We start from the raw sequence: 25,115 nt of genomic DNA, 5'->3' as shown, positions 1-25,115 counted from the left end.
CCATCTCAGGAAATGTCCACTTCATTCTTTCACATGTGCAGATTTTGCAAGTCGTCTTTGACTCTCTTTATTTCATTCATATTTAGTTTCTTTTCAAAGGGTATCCAAAATCGGATCTCCTCTCACTTATCTTCCCCTCTTCCACCCTGGTCCAAGCCCCCATCACCTCCTGCCTGATGCGAGACACTCCTAACTGGTCTCCCCGCTTCCATTCCCACTGGCTTCATAGTCTTCTCCCCACTGTGGCCAGAATGATCCATTTACAATACATCAGCTCATGTGACTCTGCTCAAAACTCCCCAACCCTTTCCTTTCTTATTCAGGATATACTCCAAAGTGCTTACACGGCCCACAGGACCCTACAGGATCTGCCCGCAATGCTCTCCCCCACACTCACATATTCTCAAGCACACATCTGTCTGTCTCAGGATCTTCGATTTGTTTCCCTGCCTTCGATGACATTGACATTGCTCCACAGATCCCCAAGGCCTCAACAGAGAGGCTATCCTTGACCGTCCTATATAAATGGCATTCTTACTAAACAGTTAATGTATGAATAAAGACAAATGCACTCTTAAATATAATGAAGTAGAGGAGACATATTATAGGTTTGCAAGCATTTTAGACATGAAACTAGTTAACCAATTTCTACCAGTGAGGAAATATTTTCTATCTCAAGCTTAATCACTTTGACCTTAAAATATTCTAACTCTTTAATTCACTAATATCATTCCCGAGAAACTATTTTTTAAAAAAGTTTTAAAAGGTAAAACCTATATACACAAAATATTTATTACATCGTCTATAATATAAACAAAAAATTAGAAACAACCCAAATGTCCAATACTTGGCAAATGGATAGGTAATTTATAGACATTTAACATTATAATTACCAACCTTGTATAACATCAAGGAAAAATGTTCCTGATATGTTTTGTAAAAAAAAAAAAAAAAAAAATTAAAATCAGAATAAAATTTCTGTATTTTTATGCTTACAAGTATGTAAAATGTGAGTGCATAAGGAATTGCAGAGATGTGAGGTCACTGTATTAGAACAGGAGAGGAAGTTCAGGTTTTCAAACTTTTCTTTAATGTTGATTGGATACATTTTTCTAAGAAAATTTTTTATGCAAAGCAAAATGATGTATACCCTCAGCCCCCATGGATGCTCTTCAGCAGCACATGCCCGAGGACAGAGTCTTTCTAACTTCCTGACCTCAGCCCTAAATTTGGATTTGTATTTCTTTTCTAGACAAACTTAACTCAAGGCACTATGCCAGGTATTGAAGTGTCCACAGATAAATGATGTAAGTTTATCTTGAAAAGAATTACAAATCCAAATTTAGTGTGTGGGGGGAAGGAAGCAAAAGTATTTATCAAAAAGAAGTTGAATAAAAAATTTTTTAATTAAAATTAAATTTTAAAAAACATTGAATGACCCATTCCCCTCAAAGCTTCATGAAAATCACTAAAGTAGAAGCCAGCGTCCGAAAGTAAGAGAAAAATAGCAAAAAAGAGGGTTTGGGGGGGCGGGGTTCGTTTATTTATTTATTTTTAATTCGAAATGCGTGTGTTGGTGTGCTTCCTCACTCATCTTGATTCGGGGTGTTTTTAGGACTGCTTCCTTCTAGAGAAACAACCTTCCGTGAGCCTTGCTCTCCCTCCTCCTTCAGGCTGACGGAGGACAGCGAAGCAGCCAACAGACAAAACCACTGTGTGTTCATGGCCAAAGGCGGGGGTGGTTTTATAGCATCCGGGCCTTTCACATTCGTGAAGCAGCACTTGGGGCTCTGCACCAGGTGCTTCTTTGTGTTTCCTCGTTTTCTCTCTGGAAAGGGATGAAGGAGGTGTTGTCCTGGGGAGGTCATCACCGCCAGAAAAAGAAAAGAGTTCTTAAATAGTTAACCGATGAGAAAATCTGAATCCTTTCAGTACTATGAACTTGAGTACATGATTATGCAATCGAAAAACAGCAGCTTCCTCATAGATGGGAAGGGTGGGAGCCGGGGGTGGGGCAGGGTAGAAACACAGAAAATCCAACCTCATAGCTGTGCCTGAGAAGTAGGCATGGAGCTTATTTACAGTGGAAATTCTCAGAGTTTCTATTTGGTAGATCTTGAGTAGGGCCTAAGAATCTCCATTTTTAACAAATGCTCCAGGTGCTTCTGATGCAAGTCTCTGACCACAATTTCAAGACGTACTGACCGAAAGCAACAGGAGACAGGGGCAGGTCACGTCCAGCTACCTCTAGACTTAACTAGAATATTGAGATTCAAATATCCAGCTGCCCTGCTATCAACTCGCCATCCCTTATCACTCTTCATTAAAATGTTCCCTGAAAGTGACAGAAGGGGACCGCAGCAAGTAAAGGACGCTGAAGCTGAAGCTGAAGCTTCACGTGCTTTATGGTAAGTCCACTTATGTGAAGAAGTGAACCACGGCCACGTCTAGGAAAAGGACCTTTCGGCGGAGGGAATGACCCGAAGAGGGAGGACGCTGGGCGTGAGGAGGGTAAGAGACCAGTATGACTGAAGCTCAGGAGTGACGAGGACAGAAGTAAATGACAAAGTCAGAGCTGTCACAGGGCCAGAGTTTGTCGGGTCTTCTGGGCCTTTGTAAGGACTTCGGTTTTGACGGACTGGGAGGGAAATCGTCAAGCAGAGAGAGGAGAGCTGACGTACCCTACAACAGGATCGCTCTGACTGTGGGGTTCAGAATAGACCGCAAAGAGGCCAGGGAGGGTGCAGGCACACTGGTTAAGGAACTGTCAGAAGCACCCAGGCAAGAGGGGATGGTGGCTTGGAAAAGCAATGAAGGGAGTGAGAAGGAATATTTAGGACATCTTCCTAAGGTAGAGCCTCCGGGCTTTGCCAATGGAATGGATGGGCTGTGAGAGAGAGGAATCAGGAACGCCTTCATCCAAGGGTGTGAGGCCATGAAAACATTCCCCAAGCGATTGTGGTGATCATTGCACAACTCTATGAATACACTGGAAACCACTGAATCGTATGCTGTAAATGGGTGAATTGTATATTTGATTTATATCTCAATAAAACTGTCTTTTAAAAAAGCATGACTTTAAGGTTTGGGGGCTGAGCTGAGAAACACTGTGGAAAGAGCACGTTTGATGGAGCTCGGTTGGGGATGCGGTCATTTGGGGGGATGCTAAGTTTGAAATGCCTATTAGACATCCAAAGGGAGATACTCCTTAGGCACTTGCATATTTGAACTTCAAATTCACAAGAGTGGACTGAGCTGGAGATACGTTTGTTTTAAAAGGCACTAGATGAGGTCACCTAGAGAATGAATGCGGAGAATCCAGAGAAGTCCAAGGACTGAACCCCGAGACACTCTCTCCAATGTTAAGAGATGAGGGAGATGAAGACCGATCGAGGGAAGAGACCAGTGGCATAGAAGGAAAATCAGGATGACAAATGACCTGAAAACAAGTGCGGAAAGTGTTTTAAAGAGGGTAGGGCAACCGACTGTGTCGAATGCTCTTGACAACTCAAGTAAGACGAGAACTAAAAACCCGCCATTGGATTTAGCAATGAGTAGGTTCCGGCGACCTTTATAAGATTCGAGGCAGCAAACACAGCCAACTCTTTCAAGAAGTTTTGCTATAAAGGGAAGGAGAGAGGTGACATCGTAGCTGGAAGGGTATGTGAGGTCAAGAGATTTTTTTTTTTTAAGGTGGGAAAACTAATGGCATGTGTGTATACTGAGGAGAAATATCAGGTAAAGAGAGAAATTTTAATGGAAAGAAAGGAAAGTTACTGGAGTGATTCTTTGAGTAGGGGGGAGAAGATGAGATCTAGTACGCAAGCGGACAGGTCAGCCTTGGCTGGGAACTAGAAAAGTTCTTCCAAAGTAACAAAAGAGAAGGCAGAGTGCATGGGGAGGTGCAGGTCGATGGGTGGATGTGGAGTGGGAGCTTGCGGAAGTTCTCCAATTGCTTCTATTTTGCCATTTCTGAAGTAAGTAAGTAGGTTTATAACTGGATGTGGGGGGATAGGGGAGCCGGGGGATACTAAAGTTTTCAGAAGAGACAAGGTGTGAAATGATCGTTTAGAAAAATGGCAGAGGAGGTGAACTTGGGACGTATACGGTGATGGCAGAGCAGCAGTGAGGCCCAACTGAGGGTCATGATCATGAATTTAAAATAAGAACAGTGGGCACGGTTGCACTTTTTTTTCTTTTTTGGCAGCCATGTTCAGCTCTCTAATGCAGACAGGAGTAAAGAGAGAGTTGGATCGAATCACACTCTAACCATATTTTAAACTATATTTTAGCCAGAAGCATGACCAAGCAAGAAAAGGCAAGAGAGTAGAGGACTTTCATGACGGAGTAATGATAATGGCTATCGATGGAAGAAGCTAAGCATTAGGATGCTATGAAAAGGATGAGGTACACGAAAAAGCTAGTGGGATCCATGGATGTAGTGGGTTCGGGGGATTATTAACATTGAGGTACTAGAGAGAGTGAGCTGCAAGGATAAGAGGAGATGGGCAGACATGGGGATGTTTGAAACAGATATAAAAAGCTGCAGTTACTAATAATGATGAGGTCTACAGCACAACTATGAGAGCAAGTCGCTGAGATAGGACGGCAGCACAAAGACAGACATAGAGACCACAGGAACAGAACAGAGCGCCCAGAAATAAACCCTCTCAAATGGTCAAGTGATCTTTGACGAGGGTGCCGAGACCATTCAACGGAGAAAAGACAGGCTCTTCCACAAATAGTGCTAGAAAAAATGAAAATGACAAGTGTTGGCAAGGATGTAGAGAAATTGGAACCCTTGTGCACTGTTGTTGGAATATAAAATAGTGTAGCTGCTACGGAAAACAGTATGGTCTTCCTTAAAAAATTTAAAATGGAACTACTATATGATCCAGCAACTCCGCTCTGTGGTATTTAAGCAATGCAACTGAAAGCGGAATCTCAAAAAAATATTGTACATTCATATTTACAGAAGCATTATTCACAATAACCAAGAGGTAGAAGCCACTCATGTGCATTGATGGATGAATAGATAAACAAAATGTGATACACACACACACACACACACACACACACACTATTATTCAGCCTTGAAAAAGGAAGGAAATTCTGACACAGGCTACGACATGGATGAGCCTTGAGGACATTATGCTAAGTGAAATAAACCAGTAACAAAAAGGCAAATACAGGTATGATTCCACTTATATGAGGGATCTGGAGTAGTCAAATTCATAGAAATAAAAAAATAGAATGGTGGTTACCAAGGGCTAGGGGAGGGAAGATTGGGGAGTTGTTATTTAATGCATATAGAGTTTCAGTTTTGCAAGATGAAAGAGTTCTGGAGATTGATTGTATAGCAATGTGAATATATTTAACTCTACTGAACTATACACTTAAAAATGGTTAAGACAGTAAACTTTGTGTTGTGTGTTTTGTATTACAATTAAAAAGAAAAAATAGTTAATTACAATCTAGAATGACTCAAAATTCTTCTTAGTCTATGCACTCATCCTTCTTTCTATATATATTAACAAGTCTGCTAACAAGTAGGAAAAACTGGTTTTAGTTTCATCTTTTTCATATATAAATCCCATCTTCCCGTGAAAGTGCCATTGAAGAGCTTATATCTCTCCTCACCAGACTTCACTGCACCCAACCTGACCCTCTCCCTTCAACGCACACCCTCACCAGGAAGGCACATAGATAAGGAGGCCAGGAAAACGTCCAGTGCCTGCATTAGAGTAAATTGACTTGAACAGCTTTAATCTGAAGAATTCAAAACTCCACCCATTTGCTCTCTCACTCATGCTCTTACGAACTTTGTGAGCTGAAAGAAGGAAGGTAATATTATCCCTTGTATAAACATGAAAATAGAAACAGATCTTAAGATGCATATGTCCGTTCAGCACTCGAGATCATTATCTTGCAAAGGTCATATGGTACTTTGATGGCATAAAACCACACTTAAAACCCAGAACTCCTAAAAGTTCAAGTATTTGTTTTAGTTACAAGTACTTGTTTTGATTGGAAAGCATCTCCCAAACAAGCATTGATTTTAATAACTAAAACAAAGCAAACATTTGTTTTGAAATTTTCTCTATTAAAAAAATGTGTAGAGAACGTAAAGGCACAGATCCAATACACATAAACAGAGGACAATGTGAATGAGCTTACTGGCAGGAAGTGGTTTAAATTGTTTCCAAAGTTGTATTATGTTGTTTAGATCAGCAGTAGATGTTAACTAGTTGATCACATGTGGAGAGATAAGGGGAAAGAAAAAAAATAAATAACCCCTTTTATGCAAAATAAAACTGCATTGAACTAGCGGATTTAAGGAATAGACAAATTAAGTTAGGGAATAACAATTCACTTTTTAAAATTTTTTCTATAGATTTCCTTTATAATGAAAGCCCAGTAATGTATTTAAAGCATGATTCCATATACAGAAGTTCGACTTCAATCCAATCTATCAAGAAAATATCTAACTTTAATAAAACAAGGTAGAAAATGAATTCATTTCAGACCAAATTGTAAAAGGTTCTACGAAGAGAGAGCAATACCCTAAGTAGAAAAGTGAAATTATAATCTATTGTGGAGCTAAAACTAACATGTTATAAATATCGGAATGTGTGAAAAATCTTTAGGCATAAAGAACTTATTAAATGTTAAACAAGCCTGGGGTAGAAGAACCTAAGAAATAACTTCGAAGAGTTTGACAATTTGCAACGATGATAGGTAAAATGACCAATCGTTCATTTGCCCATGAATGAGGAAATGATGCCAGTCCGGACAAGCTAACCACCCCCACCACTTCCAATTAATCTCTTTGCCTTAGTTGTCACCTCCACCCTCTCCTGTAGCCTTTGGTCAGTTAGCTCTTTCTGCAGTTTTCCTATCTACCGTGCAACAATTAGATTCTAAACCAAAGCTGCAAAAGAAAGGACATCTTATAACTTTAAGATTAAGACTCAGAATTAAAGAACAGAATGCTTCAAGATATAGTGATTTTTGCACTTTGATCTTTGTCATAGGATATTATGAAGATACAAAAATATAAAAATATTAAGCAACCTTTAAAAACTTTTTAATTTGGAATAATTGCAACACCGTACAATGGACTCTCATATAGTCTTCATCCAGATTCACCAATTGTTTACATTTATATTTGCTCAACTAATTTCATTCTCCGTTGAACTATTTGAGAACAAATTGAGACATTACACCCCTTTACCTCTAAATACTTCACTGTGTATTTCATAAGAACAAGGGCATTGTCTTACAAGACTCCAATAAGATTACCCAAAGCAGGAAATTTAATATGGTTACAATATTATTATTTCATATATAGTTCATATTCAAAGTTGGCCACAGTAATGTTCTTTATAGGTTGGCCACAGTAATGTTCTTTATAGGTATTTTCCCTACTCCAATTCAAGATCACCCATGAATTTAGTTTTCTTGTCTCTTTAGTCTCTTAATTTAGTACAAATCCTTAGGCTTTGATGACATTAATATTTTTGAAGAGTATGGAGCAATTATCTAGATTTGTCTGCTTCAAATACAGGTTATGCATTTTTTTTGCAAGAATATTACATTATGTTATGTCTTTTTCAGGATGTCATATCCGGAGGCGTGTGATGTCTATTCATCCCATAATTCGTGGTGTTAATTTTGATCATTTTGTGGTGTTGGTGTCCACCAAATTTCTCTATTGTAAACTTCTTTGTAATTAATATGTAATTCGTGAGGGGTTATTTTGAGACTATGTAAATATTATGCTGCACATCATATCTTTACTTTCTAGTTTTAGCATCTTTGAATGATTCTTGCCTAAATCAAAAATTTTATTGAGATATTTACAACTCACATATTTTAAAATTCACTACTTTAAAGTGCACCAGTCAGTGGTTTTTAGTATAATCACAAGGTTGTGCAACCATCGCCATTACCAAATTCCAAAACATTTTCCTCACCCCAGAAGGAAACCCTGTACCCTTTAGCTAACACTCCCCTTTCCTCCACTCCCTTTTGCCTCTGGAAACCACTAATCTACTTTCTGTCTCTATGGATTTGGCCATTTCAGACATTTCATGTAAATAAAATCATACAATATGCGATCCTTTGTGTCTGGCTTCTTTCATTTAACATTTTCAAGCTTCATCCATGTGGTAGTTTTAATCAATACTTCATTCCTTTTTATTTGCCTAAATCGATTATTACTATGATTCTTGAAAGATGATGATATTCTCACGACACCGTTCTGTCTACACTTATTAGGCGACATGATTCTTATCCTTTGTCAGGAAGCTCTTTAGGAAAACTGCAGCGGGAGAAGTAAATTTTAACAGACAGGGCTGCCTTGCCTTCAAGTTCTTTCCACTTTTAGGTAAAAGATCACCTTTCCAGGGGTTTACTGCATCTTCTCTCATTGACACTCGAACAAACCGCAATGTGGGCGCCTGTCTCCGCCTGTCACCCATAGGCTCCTCCCTCTCCTCCAGGTGTCCCCTCCCCGGCTGCTCAAGTAAGGAAGTGACGCACCGGAAGTGCCCCGTTCCCCTTGCAGTGGGGGGAAGGAATCAAACCCCCAAGATGGCGGCGGCGTCGGAGGAGCGGATGGCCGAAGAAGGAGGCGGCGGCCACGGCGACAGCGGCTCGTCTTCGGCCATCGGCTCTACCCAGCGACTGCCCCCACCGCCCCCGTCCCAGCCCCCGCAGCCGGGGTCCCAGGCGCCCCCAGCCCCGACGCTGGCTCCGGACCAGCTGCCTCAAAACAACACGCTGGTGGCGCTGCCCATCGTAGCCATCGAGAACATCCTCAGCTTTATGTCCTACGACGAAATTAGCCAGCTCCGCCTGGTGAGGCCCCCGCGGGACCCCCGCCGCCCTCTCCGCGGGGCCGAGGTGTGGGGAGGGACGAATTGGGGAGCGCGTTCCCCGGGGAGGGAGCACCCCGCTAGCCCAGCCGGCGCCAGAGCGCGGAGCGTGTCCTTCGCGCCCCGAAGTCTCGGCGTCTGTCATCGGGGCTTGTCCCGATTCCGCCCTTGCTTCGGGGATGGGGGCGCCTGCCTGGGAGAACTTCGCCTTGCGGGGGCCCATGCCCCCCGCCCGGAAGCAGGGCGCGGGCGGGGAGGAGGTAGCGGGAGTTGAGCTTCCCACCTTCCATCGGCCTGAGCATGGACCCCCGAGGGGGCTCGTCCTCTGCCTTTTGTATCCCACCTTCCAGACTCCGGCCGGAGTTGGGGAAGAAGACTCCCCAAAAGGCCAAATGATCCCACGATCCCAGCCAGGTTTGATTTATCTGCAAGAATAACGTATTGTTCCCCCCAACCACCCAAGTTTCCTTGCTGGAGAAAATTAAGTAGGGTTGGTCGGTTTTCCCCAAACTGGGTTGAGGTTCCGAGGACTCGACCAGCACCCCGTAATTGACTAATAAAGTAGAGCCCTGAGAAATTGCCATTCTGGCTCTGCCTCGCCCCTGACACTTCCCACCCCCAGTGTAGCAACTTGCCCCTTGACCGGGGGTTTTTCTCTCTTGCAATTCGTTTTCAAACTAGTGATTTACGCCCACCTGCCAGCTTTAGGGGAGGTTTTATACTTCAAAATCACAGTAGTTTGTTCAGCCAGAGATTTATAAAAAGGATTTGCCATTGGAGTTTTATTTCACTCCAGAGATTTGACCGAAGGTTTGATGAATATGTTAGTTTAGTCAGATATTTTGCTTTCTTTCAGTGAATTTATCTTTAAGTGGTAAGAAAATTAAAGGAGGTGTACATTTTGAAGTCATTGCAAATCGGTTTTGTGTAGATACTAAATCTGGTCGGGGTCATTTTTAAGAGGACAAAGACATATTTCCGAATGTGCTGTGTGTAGCATTTTCTTACTCATCAATATGCCATATTTTAGGTTTACACCTCCAGTGTAAAATTGATTATAACTGTATTTTGGAAAGGAAGTCATGCTTCTTTTTTAAAGAAAGTTTATTAAAATTAATTCAAACTAATAACCAGTTTTTTTCCTAGTCATCAGCAGTTCAACCATTTCAGTCTGCAGGATGGAAAATTCTTCAGTCGAAAAGTGATATTTCAAAATTGATTGTCCCTGAATTTTCAAGACTCGTCATCGTAGAATTTCATGTCAAATCTTAAATATTCTTTCAAATTTTTTTAAAGGATGGCGTTTGATCTAGATTTATGGTATACATACATTTATGGTATCTGGAAATTGGGCACAACATTTGCTTGAATTAAGCCTTTCAGCCAGACAATGGCTTTGTAAGACTTGGAATGGCTACAGTTCTGTTCTATAAATGTTGAAGAAAACTGGGGAGGGCTTTTTGTTCATTTGTTAGTCGTTTTACTTTTTTAAAAATTAAATACATTTTTAAAGGTGTGGGGGGAGGGGACCAGCCTACCCTAGGGGACAGTTAAAACATCCCACAATTTATTAATAAAGGACATCCTTCAAATGAAGTAGTTGCATTCTTAATTCTTAGTAGTTCTATTGTAGCCTTTTAAGAGTACAAATTCGTAGTTTCAAATCGTAAGGTGTCCCTTAACAAGCTCCACTCCCTACTCCTGAAAGATTCTGCAGCCAGTTTTATGTCTCAGAGATGGTTTTTTCTCTGCTTTCGTAATGGGGAACTATTTTGTGTTCCTTTCTTTACTTGAAATTAATACATAGTCTTTTGTAGGGGTTTGGAGGTATCCTTGGTTTTAGATTCTTCGGTATCAGAAGGTACAATTCAGGTTAACATTGGAAAAGAAAGATGTTCTTTTTCGCCACTAGATGTCAGCATTAATTTAATTATAATCTTTATCTGAGCTTGGCTTTCTGGAGACAGTGCCTGGTAGGTGCTTTATATGCAATTCCTAAGCGGCCATTTATGCCTAAAGAACAACTTTTGTATGTATGTGGCTATCTGGCGTATAAATTACATAGTTCCTTTTATTGTGAGTATTTGAGCAGAATTAAGGCTGGATATGCTTGGAAGAGAGTGATGTTAATTAAGAACAGTTAGTGTGCATAAGCTAAATGTCAACTACTCAGAGGCTGATGAGCTAATCTATGTATTGTTCAGTTGCTTAGTTTTTTTCTTCCTTCCCAGTTCGCTAGCCTTATTAGGTCCTCAGTCATAATTATGTTAGCATCTAAGTAGAGGACAGGAACACAGTCCCTGTACTTATTACTCTGAATTTTCTTTAAAAGATTTGCTCTATGTTGAAATTGCTAAAATAATATTTTTCAGTTATTTGTACACTTAAATCGATGAGAGGCTTTGCTTCCTGTTGCCGTGAATAACTGAAATTTGACTGCAGTTATTTCCAAGGGACTGTCCAAATGCCTTATTAAATCTTTTCTTTTTTTGCCATTGACTATTGCTCCAAAAATGTACTCAGAGCTGAGAAATCCTGGTTACACAGAAATAGTTCTTTAAATATTTAACTCCTTCAATATATTTTAAATTACTTGGCTGAAAACAGCTTTGTAATGACAAAACCTGTACTTTGAGTTGTTTTTCCATTAAATCACACAGATTTGCTGATGCAGCATTAAACTTACATACTTTGTCAGGTATGAGAGTTTTTGAAACAAGTGGCAAAGGTTAAGAAGTGAGTTCCTACCCTTAGTTAGGGAGCTGATTGTAGCTAACTCTGACTTGTTAGCACAGTGTTCTCACTGAAAAATGAATATGGATACATTAGGGAAACCCTATCAAATTTTTTCTGAGTGGTTCAAGTGGAGCGCCTATAAATTTAATGGAATCCTATCAGTGGTGCAGGACATAAATGTGACTAAAGGTTAAATTCACTAAGTCTTCCTTATTATCCGGACTGAAACTTTCCAGTTGGTAACAAAATACATAAATACATGCTTTCCTCCTAAGATTGTTCTAGAGAACATTTTAGCTAGTTAAATCTGTTACCCATTTATAATTCCTTTCATATCTTTACTTCAAATGTTAGAAAATTTCAGTTAGAGAGAGAATGGATTGGTAGGAAATATGATTACTTTTGTTTTAACTAGGCAAGCTGTCTTCCTCAGATCTGTTGCTCTATGCCAGTAGTTCTCAACTTTTTTATTACAAGACACTTTTACACTCTTAAAAGTTACAGAGGACCCTTGGAGCTTACCTTAGAAAATCCTAGGAAGCACAAGAATGCACAGCACAATTAGCTGTCAGAACAATGTCATCACATGTCACGTTGCCTCTGGGAAAATCTACTGTATGTTGCAAAAGAACTGAGAGTGAAAATGACAAAAACATCTTAGTGTTATGAAAATAGTTTGGCTTCACAAACCCAAGAGGATCCTGGGAACCCCAGGGGTCTCTCGACCACACTTTGAGAACCACCGCTCTGTATTGCTGTAGAGAATACACTCTTTATTGCTGCTTTTTGTTTTTTCCTCCTGATCAGGTTGTCGATTTGATTAACAGGTACTTAAGTACAGGTAAGAAATTGTAATATTTGGGGGACAATCCATGCTTCCTGCAGATTCTAGTCTCAGAGTGAAGGGGTTTGTTCCATACTCTGTCCACAACATCATCGTTGAGACAGAATGATCCTTGAGCACACTAACAAAGCAGCAGGATGACAGATGCAAAGATGGTTAATACAAGAACGGTGAGGGTCATCGGGAGAGGCTTCCTCAAGATGAGTTTGTATCGAGTTAGTAAAAGTGGAAGAACGTTCCCAGAAGAAAAAAATAATGTATCATATAAAGAAGTCATTGATGAAAGGTGACTTAGATTAAGATGAGATTGATTTGTGATGTGTAAAGGTGCAGGTAGCCTAGATTAGTGAGCAGACTTCCCCTTACTTTCTACCTTTTTTTATTTCACAGACTAGTTAAGTTTAAGAAACGTTTTGAGAACCTCCAGGGTTGACATCTTTCGATCGAGGGAGTAAGAAAGAATGTTTTTTGTTTTTTTTTTAAATTCCATCTCTTAGCATCATCATTATTTCATAAAAGAGACCAGATACACCTGTATACCCTGGTAACTGAGCAGTCCGTGTTCTTATAGTTTGGAGAGGTATATATTAAAAGGATATAAAATCCAACCTCATGATATTTAAGACCAGGAGCAAAAGCTATACCCTTTCGTAGCAGTTTCTCCAGGCCACCTACTTCTAGCATCTTGCACTTAAGACTGAAACAAACATCAAGCTGTTTAGTTTCCCAAACTCCTTAGGCCTCTCCAAGCATGTCTTTTTCTTCTGCCTACAGCCTCTTCTTTATTTCCCTCTCCTGGAAAATATCTGTACCTTCAAATGTTAGTGCCTCTGTAAAGCCTTCTGTGATTCTTCTCTGCACCTGACTCAGGTAGTACTTCTCAGTTGCCACAGTGTCGTGATTGCACTTACATGTGGGGCTTACCTTTGGAAAGGCCTGTTTCCCACTCAGCACCACATAGCCTTTCATCATGAATCCTGACGTCCTTAGACAGTCTGGGATATGATATAAGTACTCATTTGTTGAGTAAACAGTTCTTAAAATTTCATTGTTCTGAGGAAACTATAGAAAATATATGTCATTGTAAAATAAAGGTGTTTTCTGTATAAATTAAAATAGTGCTGAAAAATCGGTTAACTATTTACCTGCAACAGAGAATATTGGAAAATTTTTTTAAATTTAAAGTTTTTAGTTCACTCAAGATGTCTTTTAACATTTTACAAGACCAATTTAAGAAGGTGAGTGACTAAAAAAAAGTACTCTTAAAGATTAAAAATCGGTAAGGTGGTCTGAAGCCAGTATATAATTAACATGAATAGCCATTTACAATAGTGAATTAAGTCTCTTTCCTTGTAATCAACACTCAGTTCCTCTATTAATGAGAATAATGGTACAGAAAATAAAAAACAATAATTGGAAAGGCTTTCCTTTTTGGCTTTTAGGATGCATATAAAAATCCTGAAAACAGACTTTTCTTCCTAATTGGTTTGCTCAGGCTAATATTAAAATAAATATGTTTTCTTTCCAAGTGAATATCTATGGGAGATACACAAATAATTTAAAATTTATTGGAAATCCAACTGCAGATAATTAACTCCCTTCCTCCCCGCCCCATACACACACACACACACACACACACACAACCTATACCAGATAGGTAGCATTTTTATAAAAGATTAAATATTCTTAGGAAAGAGGTGGCAAGTTGTATCCATATTTTTAATAGGTGAGGGAAATTAAGATGAGTTCACTGAAAAAGCAAATAGGGCAAGAGAAGAACCAAAATGGCTGTGGGTCATTGTTCATTTTTTAAATGATTTTATCCCACTGGTAGGGATAACGAAGTACCTGTTGTTAACTTTTTGCCACATTTGCTTTATCTCTCTCACTTGTATGTTCATTCTCTTCCCTTCTAAATGTTGTGTGTGTGTCCCACGCAAATTTATTTTACTAAACCATTTAAAAGTAAGATGCAAATATAATGACATTTTGCCCCTAAATATTCATATAATCACTATGTCATCACTTCCAAAGAGTTTAACATTACATTTTATATTCAGATTTCTCAGTTGTCCCCAAAATGTCCTTTTAAGCTTTGGGCGGGGAATAAAGGCCTTGAATCTAATAAAGTATTAGTCTCTAATCTAGGACATTCCTCCTCTTTTTTCATTCTTTCCTGCAATTGATTTTTTGAAGAATCCAGGCCAGATAGATGGCTTGTAAAATGCTTTACAGTGCAGATTTGATTGTTTGCTCATGATTCACTTCTGGTTTTTGAAAAAGAATTATAGGAAGATCTGGGTCTAGCTCCATCTTCAGCAGTTGGTAAGAACCCCCATTAATGTCCTTAAAGTCGCATATTGCTGCAAGAAGTCCTACTTGTAGACTGACGCCAACAGTTTCTGTGCAGCAGGGTATTAGCTGAGACTCTGATCAGTTGAGGATAATTATTTCAATCTATATAATTTAAAAAGATATGAATTAGAAGACCTGGTTTGTCCATTTCACTTTGCCACTAAATAGCTGGATGACCTTATAAAAATCACAGAATTTCTTTCTTGAGGCCTCAGTTTTCTTACCTTAAGAGGATAGGTTCTGGTGTCTTAAGTTCCTTTCAGTTCAGGGGTCATTAATAAGCAGCCTCATTTTTGATAATAGCTTCTAGACTAAGTGGAGAAAACTTATATGTACATTATTTTGGCAGTGCTTCCCCCCACCCCCCCAGAAGAGGTTTTATTAAATTGGTAATATATCTTAAAGTCTCTACAGCATCTTAAATAAAATCAAAGAAATCTGGCATACTATATTTCAAGGCATCTAACATATGGTGAAAGAAATGCTGCCAGTTATAATTGTAAGATATCATATATTGTAAGACTATTCCCATGTCAAATGTTAAAATATGAGAAAACGTGCATCTTAGAATCAACTAAGATTTGATATTAACGGTTAGATTTAACAGGAAAATTGTGGGTTTCACAAATATATGGTAAATGGGTCTTGCATCAAATACTATGGTGGCACAATAAATCGAAAAAGATTTCTACATATAAGTAAAGTAAATTTTTGATTACTGACCACTTAAGTTAGAAAACGATGAAAAGGATAAACATGGCGTTTTAAATCCTGAAGTAAGTAACAAAAACCACACCTCTTCTCTCATACTAGAACAGCAAGTAACGGGGCCCAAGCTAAATGTCTTCCTTGTAAACTGATTTATTCCATTGGCTCCTTTTGTTTTTATAGTGCATATAAATGCCCAGATCGTTGTCCTCCTTGTATATTAGACTCCAGAATTTTATTTTACTGTCTTGGGTAAACTGCCAAATTGCTAGAATTTTGTTTTAATAACCAGAGAAATAAATTTTTTTCCTATAGTATTGGGAAGTAATTAAAATACCCATAAATACAGAGCTAGACTTTAAATGAGATAATTGTGCATTGCAAGTTAGCGTACATTGTAAGCAGCTACCATAAAACTACTTGGGGAAAATCAGTATATCTTCATTTTCCAGAGGTCACTTCTGCTTCTTTCTGAATCCTAAACAAAAGATGCACGATCTGTTGTTGTGTCTTTGTTTTTGTGCTATCAGTCAATCAATGCTTATTAAACATCCATGAAAGTCAGAGGACTACATTAAATGCTGCTCTTTTCTTACAATATTAACTAATGCTTAAAATATTTTTTGACTTTGGCTTTTGTGATGCTATTCTAATTTGTCTTTGTGACCTATTTTCTAGTCTTTTTACCAGCTTTTAACTACAAATGTCAGTCGAGGCTCTGTCTATAAGCCTTTATTTTCTTATCTCACATTTGGGGGTTCTCTACAGTGATTTCAGCTATACCCATGTCAAATTTCCAGAACCATATCTTTAGTCCTAACATTACAGCTGCTTACAGAAAATGACCAATCGCCTATCCCAATATGAGATCTTTCAAAAAATGAGTGGTCTTTTTAAAGTTATTTCTCATTACTCTCTGGTTTCCCTGCTCAAAATATAGGAGATTTTATTCCTCTCAGCTTTGCCTACACATCTGCTGTATCATTGGAAATAGTTTGCTCGCTAATGGTTTATTCGTTTCAGACTCTGTGCCTTTGCACATGCTGTCACCTCTGATTTTGCAGTCTTTGCCCTCTCTTCCTTCAAAGCTTAATTCAAATCTTGTATCATGTAAAGTCTTCTTTGGTTGACTTTATATGGTTATTCATATTCTCATCACCCAGTCAGTACTTACATATGCATACTAGTCAGTACTCATATATTCAGTTGAGTTTCAAGATTATCAAAATATCTAAATCCTAGTAGTTAGCTAGATTCAGTGCAGCAAAATTCTAGTATAATAAAATAATTTAGACAGTACCTTGGAACTTACAGTAATTGATTTTAATTTTTTTGTAAATTTATTGCTGCTGAAAAATTATTTCCATTATTTCATCTCGGAAATTATCAAAGATATCGTAGAGTCCATAAAGACAAGAAGTGGTTTTCTACAAGACTGTGTAAGAAGGTGCCTCGTGTCAAATAGTTTTAACAACAACAAAAAATAGTTTTTATAACCCCCCAATTTTATTCCCCAGAAGTACCACTTTCAAGTCTTTGGGCTGTTTTCTTTTATTTGATATTATCTGTTGACTTTCTACTATGAAAGATGAGATTTTAGCCTGCTCTGTTCCCCTTCATCACACACACACACACACACACACACACACTCTTTTCCTTTCTCCAGTAATGTAATAAAAGTTTCTGTTTTCCTCACATAAAGTTGAAAAGCAGTGTTATTCAGTAGTTCTCAAAATGTGGTCCAGGGATCCCAGAGGGCTTCCTAAGGCTCTTTTAGGGAGTCTGTAAGATCTGCAGTATTTCCATTCAGTACTAAGAGCTTATTTGCATTTTTCATTTTCATTCTTTCACAAGTGCACAATGGAGCTCTTCAGTAGCTATGTGCTGTGATGATGTCATACTGATAGCTAATGAAGTGTGTGCTTGTGTATTATGTTTTCTAAAATTTTCTAAGGTAAGGCGTTCTCAGTGGATTGAATGCAGAAGCAGATAGGAGGATTCACTTCTAGTAAACCAGACATCAAAGAGATTTGCAAAAATGTAACTCACTAAATACTTTGTTTTTGAAAAGTGTTATTTTTCCTTAAAATTATTTATGTTAATACGTATTGGGTTTTTTTTTTTTCCAGTAGACACTGAACAAATCTGAGAACTGATTTAGTTTTGTTAGAAATAGATTCCACCATATTTTAAATTTTCACTTATTAGGAATTACTCTTGGTATCAGTATTTTAAGTGTATTGCGTTGTAATTTATACTGATATTGCAAAGAACTGTTTTCATTCATACCTTTCATTTGGCATGTTGTGATTTAGGAAGTATCTATTATTTGATATTAGAGTATTAAAGCTTTCATTAGAGCTTTCATTAGCTTCAACCCAGTTTGATTTTTTTGTCCCTGTGTTCCCAGGGGAAAACAAACATATCAGGAGTTTCATCAGCATTTCATTTTTTTTTTCCCCTCTTTAATTCCCCCCCACACACACACTTCCACCCCTGACCTAGGGATGTTGCCATCTCCCTTTTTTTAAGAACTGGATCTCTGAAGGTGGGACATCTCCTGGGGCCTGGCGCCCCCAGGGCACTTGGGGCTGGCTCCACCTGGGGTGTGAACCCAGGACCTTCTGTGTGCAAAGTAGATGTGCTAACCACTACTGCTAACCACTACGCCATTTCATTGCAATTAGCATTGTCAAGCATTTGTGCTTGGGTGTTATGAGAGGTGGAAGACAGCCCGTCTAATTGACTTGATCTTGATATAGATTTATCTCACTGTCTTGTATTTTCAACATCCACACCTATACAGTGAGAATTAGCGTTCAAGTTTTTGACTGAGTCACTGCAAAATTCTCAGAGAATCAAAGAACAAACATATTGTGTACTAGGTCTCGTTAAGATAAGAAAGATGCTGGGATATCTCAGAAACATAACAGCTAAGTATATGGAGCAGTTTTCAAATTAGTACTAAATTAAACAAAACTTATTTAACATAATTTTTATGAAACACTGTAGAGTTTACCAAGTGATATAGCATGTATTGTTTCACTTAATCCTACTGATGTCCCGGAGTTAGATACTATCCACCTTTCAGAGGTGACTGACTCGGGCTTTCAAATCATAGCTGACTTGCTAAAGAATGCGTAAAGGCTGGACTCAAATTTAGGGTGTTCTGACTTTGATAAAAACACCACATTCCTTAAGGATTCAAAATAGTTGAGGTTCCGCTACACATACTAAGATACTTTAGAGGATATAACATTATCTAGAATAGAGTAACTGTCTATAGTTAAATCACTAGTTGAAATAAATAAGAATTCTCATTCAGATTATAGATCATATAAACTTTGTGAGAGGTTGGACTTGAGTCTGAGTATACACTTTTGACTGAAGAAGAATTTTCTTTGTTTCAAACCAGTTAAAACCTTTGAATATACATATTTTTTTACTAACATTCAGAACTACAGTTTCTGACCAGAATAGTGGGGCTACATTCAGAACATTCAACAAATACCTAAAGTAAAGGAGTAAAGTTTTCCTTGGTTATATATAATATTAATCACTAAATGCAATATGGTAAGAATTACAGAGTTTGAGGGATTCACCTACATAATACTGATTCAAAAATTCAAATAGCAAACAGGAACAACACTAGCACACAGAACTCCCAGCCTTCAGTTAGAGTCAAGTTAATTATCTTTTGTTAATTTCGTTACTACTTTTTCAAATTCTCTCTCTCCATAGGTTTGTAAAAGAATGGACTTGGTCTGTCAGAGAATGTTGAATCAGGGATTTCTAAAAGTGGAGAGGTACCATAATCTATGTCAGAAACAAGTTAAAGCACAGCTCCCAAGGTATGTTATGGCCAACGGTAACAATAATTTTCAGCTGGGGATTTTGTTCATTTGTTTCTTGATTTTATTTTTAATCTCAGTAGGAGTGTACATGTTAAATGGTTTACAAGTGTTTTGTAGCACAGGATACCAAAATCACAATAAGTGGTTTTTACTATAGTTTGCTCCCTTTCACCATTTCTATTCAACATTTGACTGGAGGTTCTAGCCAGGGCAGTTAGGCAAGAAAGTGAAATAAAAGGCACCCAGTTTGGAAAAGAAGACATAAAACTATTCACAGATGACATAATCTTGTGTAGCTCTCATCTTGTACATATGGAATACACTGATTCTTAGAGCTAATAAACGAGTTAAGCAGAGATATAGCGTACAAGATCAACATACAAAAACCAGGATACACTACCAGTAAATAATCCAAAATTGAATTTAAGAAGACAATCCCATTTATAATAGCATTGGAAAAAAAATAAAATATTTAGTACTAAATATAGTAAAAGAAGTGAAAGACTTATACACTGAAAACTACAAAACACTGTTGAAAGAAATTAAAGAAAACTTAAATGGAAAGACATTCCATGTTTATGGCTTGAGAAACTTTCTATTGTTAAGATGGCAATATTCCCTAAATTGATCTATACATTCAGTGTAATACCCATCAGAATCCTAGCTGTCTTTTTTACAGAAATTGACAGGCTAATCCTACTATTTCTGTGAAAATACAAAAGACTCAGAATAATAAAAAAAAATCTTGAAAAAGAAGAACAGAGTTGGTAGAGGACTACTACCCAGTTTCAAAATTTACTACAAAGGTACAATAATCAAAACTGTGGTACTGACGTAAAGACAGACATACAGTCAATGGAACAGAATTGAGTCTGGAATTACATTTTTAGTTCATTGATTTTCAACAAAGATGTCAAGATAATTCGGTGGGGAAGGAATAATGGTTTCCACAAATGATGCTGGGATAATTGGTTATCTACATGCAAAAGAATGAAGCTGGTCCCCTTCCTCACACCACATACATTAACTCAAAATAGATCACAGACCTAAGTATAAATGTCAACGCTATTCTATAAACTCTTAGATGAAAACATAGTACTAGCCTTCATAAACTTGGACTAGGCACTGGTTTCTTAGATATGGCACCAAAAGCACAAGTAACAAAAAGTAGGCAAACTGGACTTTATCAAAACTTAAAACTGTGACTCAAATGACAACATCAAGAAAGTGAGAAGACAACCCACAGAATGGGAGAAAATATTTTCAGCTCAAATATCTAAGGGTCTTGTATCCAGATTGTATGAGGAGCTCTTACAACTCAACAATAAAAAGACAAGCCAATTTCAAATGGGGAAAGGATTTTAATAGACATTTCTCCAGAGGAGATACCACAGATCAACAGGCACACAAAAGATACTCAGCATCATTAGTCACCAGCGCTTTGCAAATCAAAACACTGTGAGTTACCACTTTACGCCAAGTAGGATGGCTAAAATAAAAAAGACAAAAATGTTGGGAGAGATGTGGATAAATTGGAACCTTCATAAGTTACTGATGGTATTCTGAAATAGTGCAGCCACTTTAGAAAACACTTCATTCCTCAAAAAATTAAACATAGTGTTACCTTATGACTCAGCACTTTTACTCCAAGGTATATAACCAAGAGAAATTAAAATATAGCTACACAGAAGTAAAAACAAACCAGAAGTCCAGCAACTGATAAATGGATTATCAAAATGATGGTATTCCATATAATAGAATATTATTTGGCAATAAAAAGGAATGAAGTACTGATACATACTACAGCATGAATGAACCATGAGAACTGTGCGAAGTCAGAGAAGACCACATACTGCATGATTCTAGTTATCTGAAATGTCCAGAGTAGGCAAATCCGTAGAAACAGAAAGTAGATCAGTGGTCACCAGAGGCTGAGGAGTGGAAGTGACTGATGATGGTTACAGGCTTGCTTTTTGTGGTAATGAAAAATGTTCTGAAATTAGATAGTGGTGATGGGTACACAACTCTGAACACACCAAAACCACTTTAAAAGTGGATTTTATTATATGTGAATTATTTCTCAGTAAAACTGTTTAAAAAGTTTAAATGAGCTAATTTTATGGGCAAAAACATAATGTCTTACCTGTATGTCCATGTGTAATTCTTTCATTTTTCTAATTTCTCTGATTCCAACAGCCATTAGGCTTGATATAGCTAAAACAAAACAAAAAAATAATATTTTTTCAAATATTTTGTCAGGGAGTACTAGTCCTTGGCAAAGATTGCTGGACATAGTGATTCATTTGTCATTACAATGAAATCATGACCCAGTGGTAAATTTCTAAATTAACATGTAAATGTTAGAGTGTTTCATTAGGCATTTTGTTTGCTTAACATTTTAGTCCACAGTGCTTCTTCAGAGGTTGCTTTTTTAATTACAGGAGAGAGTCAGAAAGAAGAAACCATTCATTAGCTCGTCACGCAGACATCCTTGCTGCTGTTGAAACTAGGCTTTCACTATTAAACATGACTTTCATGAAGTATGTGGATTCCAATCTCTGTTGCTTCATCCCAGGAAAGGTAAAATAGAGTTGCATACCTAGAACAGCTGGATCACACTGTGTAAACTTCAAATTATTATAAAGTTAAAAAGGGATTTTCTGAATGTCAGAATTGTTCCTACTTGTCTAGAATGAGTTTCTATGAATGGGTTTGTTTTGTACAGTAATTGACAGAAATATGTATCATGTATGTAATCTTTAGATTTAAAATTCTAATTATGGAATATACAATAGAAGCCCTTCTGTTCTTTAGAGAAGCTTTGTTAAGAATTCATACTCAAAAAATGTTTGAGCTTTTACTCTTTGTTAAGATGCCAGAGATACAGCAGCAATGAACAAGGCGGCACTGTCCCTGCCTTCAGGATTGTTGTAATTTGGGGGAGGTGGAGTAGGAGGGACAAGCTGGGTTTCATTTTGTTTTAGAAATGTTTCATGAGACAACTTTATATAAACTTCCAGATTTGACAAGAATAAATGACTGTATAGCAGCAGTATACTCAGAGCTAAGTAATGGTGCTGTTTAACACAGAAATAAGTATATGTGGTATTTTCAACATGTTACTCATACCCTCAGTACTATATTGCTTCTTAAATTGAGTGTAAATTCTAATGAAATATGTTGATACCCTTTTATATGGAAGAGGTGGATATGGAATTAAAGGTTATTTGCAACTTAGTTGATTGATACTAGCAAAAATATCAACATGGTTAGAACTATTTAATACCTAGTAAAATTTGAATGTTCTCTTTTTTGTTATTTCTATAGATAATTAACATTAGCAATATTTTGTATGTACATTCTCCATTTTCAGTTTTCTATGGTGCTTATTTTGGGGGAGAATCCTGTTTCTTTTCATTTTATTTGAAATGTTATTTGGTACATCTCACTTTCCTCATATTAACTACAAGTGCTTTTGTAGGGTTATGAAAGAGTTAGAAACTTTAGATTCTGATTCTTAAATCCAGATTTTATCCAGATCTGATTTCTAGACCTTAACTGTTAAATTTTCCTGGGAAGGTCATTGAACCAGAATAGTTTGTCCCTGTGGCCTCATTTGTATTGCTTATCTCCTGGTTAAGAATATGAATATTTAAGAAACGTCTCACAGTTTTCATAACCTCAGAGACAGTTCAGTCAGCTGTTACTAACAAGAGTTGAGTGGTTTGGGCAGAGTCCGTATGGCCTGCAAAACCTAAGATGTTCAGTATCTGGCCTTTGCAGAAGTTGCCAGTCTTTGTTCCATTTCATCAGGATAGCGTGATTGGAGTAATGCTCTTCACTGTCTAAACAAATGAGGTCAAATGTAGTTGAGTCCCCCTGTTTTTTGGAAACTACTTATTGACCTGTCACTTCAAATAAAAGCAAAATCAAGGTGGCAGCACTGGAGAATGTCTTAAGTTTTCAAGATGCAGTAGGTCCCCTTGGGCGTTTGCTCTGGACAGCTCCTTAACTGCAGCCTTTACCTCACCCACAATAGAAGAGCAGTTGGAAGGGAATTTTGTACCTAACGTTATAATATAGATAGCTACCTATTCCTTTTTCTTGCCATTGCCCTCACCTTATAGTTGTGAGATACATCCTAATTCTTAGAGCACTTTCATACATTATCTTATTTCCTTTCCATCATAGCCATGTAAGGTAGATGGAACTAGTATTACTATTTCACTGATAAAACAAAACAAAACAAAACTTACGATTTTGTACCTAACGTTATAATATAGATAGCTACCTATTCCTTTTTCTTGCCATTGCCCTCACCTTATAGTTGTGAGATACATCCTAATTCTTAGAGCACTTTCATACATTATCTTATTTCCTTTCCATCATAGCCATGTAAGGTAGATGGAACTAGTATTACTATTTCACTGATAAAACAAAACAAAACAAAACAAAACTTACATGATTTGACGAAAGCTACACTCAAGTCCTCTGATTCCTCAGCTGTAAAACTTTACTGTTTTATTCCATTTTTTCCTTAATAGAACCCATTTCTTCACAAGAACTTATCCTAAGTTTTCTCCTGCAAACCTGAACTTGACTGGACAAATAACTCAAAAATAATAATAATTTTTGTTTTCATTATCACACTTAAGTTAGCTTGGGTAATTTTGTTTCTTGTGCTGTCTTATTTACAAAAACAGGCACAGGCCAGATGGGGCCGTAGCTGTCGACCCTGACCACTATATTGATATTCCATTCATCTTCCCTCCAAACTAAGAGGTTTTAGATTTTGGTTTACTCCCGTATACATTTCTCAAATCTTCTATCTGACATACAGAAGTTGAACTTTTTATAGTTCATGGTCAGTATCAGCAATTCACACATACTGAAGCACACAGGTGAGCAGAGGCCAACTAACCGTTCTGGGAGATGTAATAATGAAAAAAGACACGTATAGCCCCTGCTGTTAATTGTTACCAGTAGCCCTGGTAACCCTTTGTGCTTCTTGAAACACAGGGGTTCCTAAAAGTGAGAGTTTTCACAGTGTGAATGTTTGTGCAAACAAAGTCAAGAAGCTATATTTCCCTGGCCAAACTTAAAACCTACATATTAGGTATTATTGGTTTGTTTTGACATTTTGAGGAGAAAAACATGGTGGTGGGACATCTTTTAAATTTTTTTTTTTTTGTAAATTTTTGTTTTGATACAATTTCACATTTAATGCAAAAATTACAAGAATAGTACAAGGAACTCCTATATATCTTTTATCCAGATCTAGCTATTATTTACTTTTTGTCCCACTTTTGTTCTCTCTACATATGTGTGGGGTTTTTTTAACTATTTGAAAATAGGTGCGGTATTGTGACCCTTTGTTCTTAAATATTTCAGTGTATTCCCTGAGAACTAGGACATTGCCTTACTTAAACCACGGTATGGACATCAAACTCAGGAAATTTAACATTGATAAAATTATCTAATATCAGTAATCCATATTCAAATATCATCAGTATCCCAAATACTCTTACCAACTATTCTTATTCTCAGTCCAGAACCCAGTCTGGGATCACACATGGACTTTTTCATCTTCTCTAATGTGGAATAGATCCCTACACTCTGTGTTTCTTGATCTCGATTTTCAAGAGAATAGGTCAGTTATTTTGAAAAATATCCCTTAATATGAGTTTATCTGTTGTTTCCAGAATGTTGTATATTTGTGTCCTTTAAAATTGATTTTAA

At 37.5% G+C, this 25,115-nt stretch overlaps 1 protein-coding gene and 1 long non-coding RNA gene across 2 annotated transcripts in view; one reads left to right on the top strand and one right to left on the bottom strand.

Annotated features, from left to right (window-relative positions):
- The first annotated feature begins 8,558 nt into the window (after nt 1-8,558).
- Nucleotides 8,559-25,115, top strand: part of FBXO28 (F-box protein 28) — a 24,946-nt gene continuing 8,389 nt past the window's right edge. The window contains exons 1-3 of the mRNA XM_006916206.2: nt 8,559-8,862; nt 19,264-19,373; nt 21,818-21,956. Coding sequence (XP_006916268.1) covers nt 8,596-8,862; nt 19,264-19,373; nt 21,818-21,956 — 516 coding nt within the window. The 5' untranslated portion in view covers nt 8,559-8,595. The remainder of the gene's footprint in view (nt 8,863-19,263; nt 19,374-21,817; nt 21,957-25,115) is intronic.
- The window catches only part of LOC107195957, a 20,833-nt gene continuing 16,435 nt past the window's right edge, over nt 20,718-25,115 (bottom strand). Inside the window, exons 3-4 of the long non-coding RNA XR_001517268.2 lie at nt 21,520-21,590; nt 20,718-21,369 (exon numbers count right to left, since the gene is read on the bottom strand). This is a non-coding gene — a long non-coding RNA (uncharacterized LOC107195957). The remainder of the gene's footprint in view (nt 21,370-21,519; nt 21,591-25,115) is intronic.

This window comes from Pteropus alecto, unplaced genomic scaffold (genome assembly GCF_000325575.1).
Source record: "Pteropus alecto unplaced genomic scaffold, ASM32557v1 scaffold65, whole genome shotgun sequence".
Lineage (NCBI taxonomy): Eukaryota > Metazoa > Chordata > Mammalia > Chiroptera > Pteropodidae > Pteropus > Pteropus alecto.
Note: the sequence above shows the minus strand (reverse complement) of the source record. Positions and strands in the feature narration are given on the sequence as shown.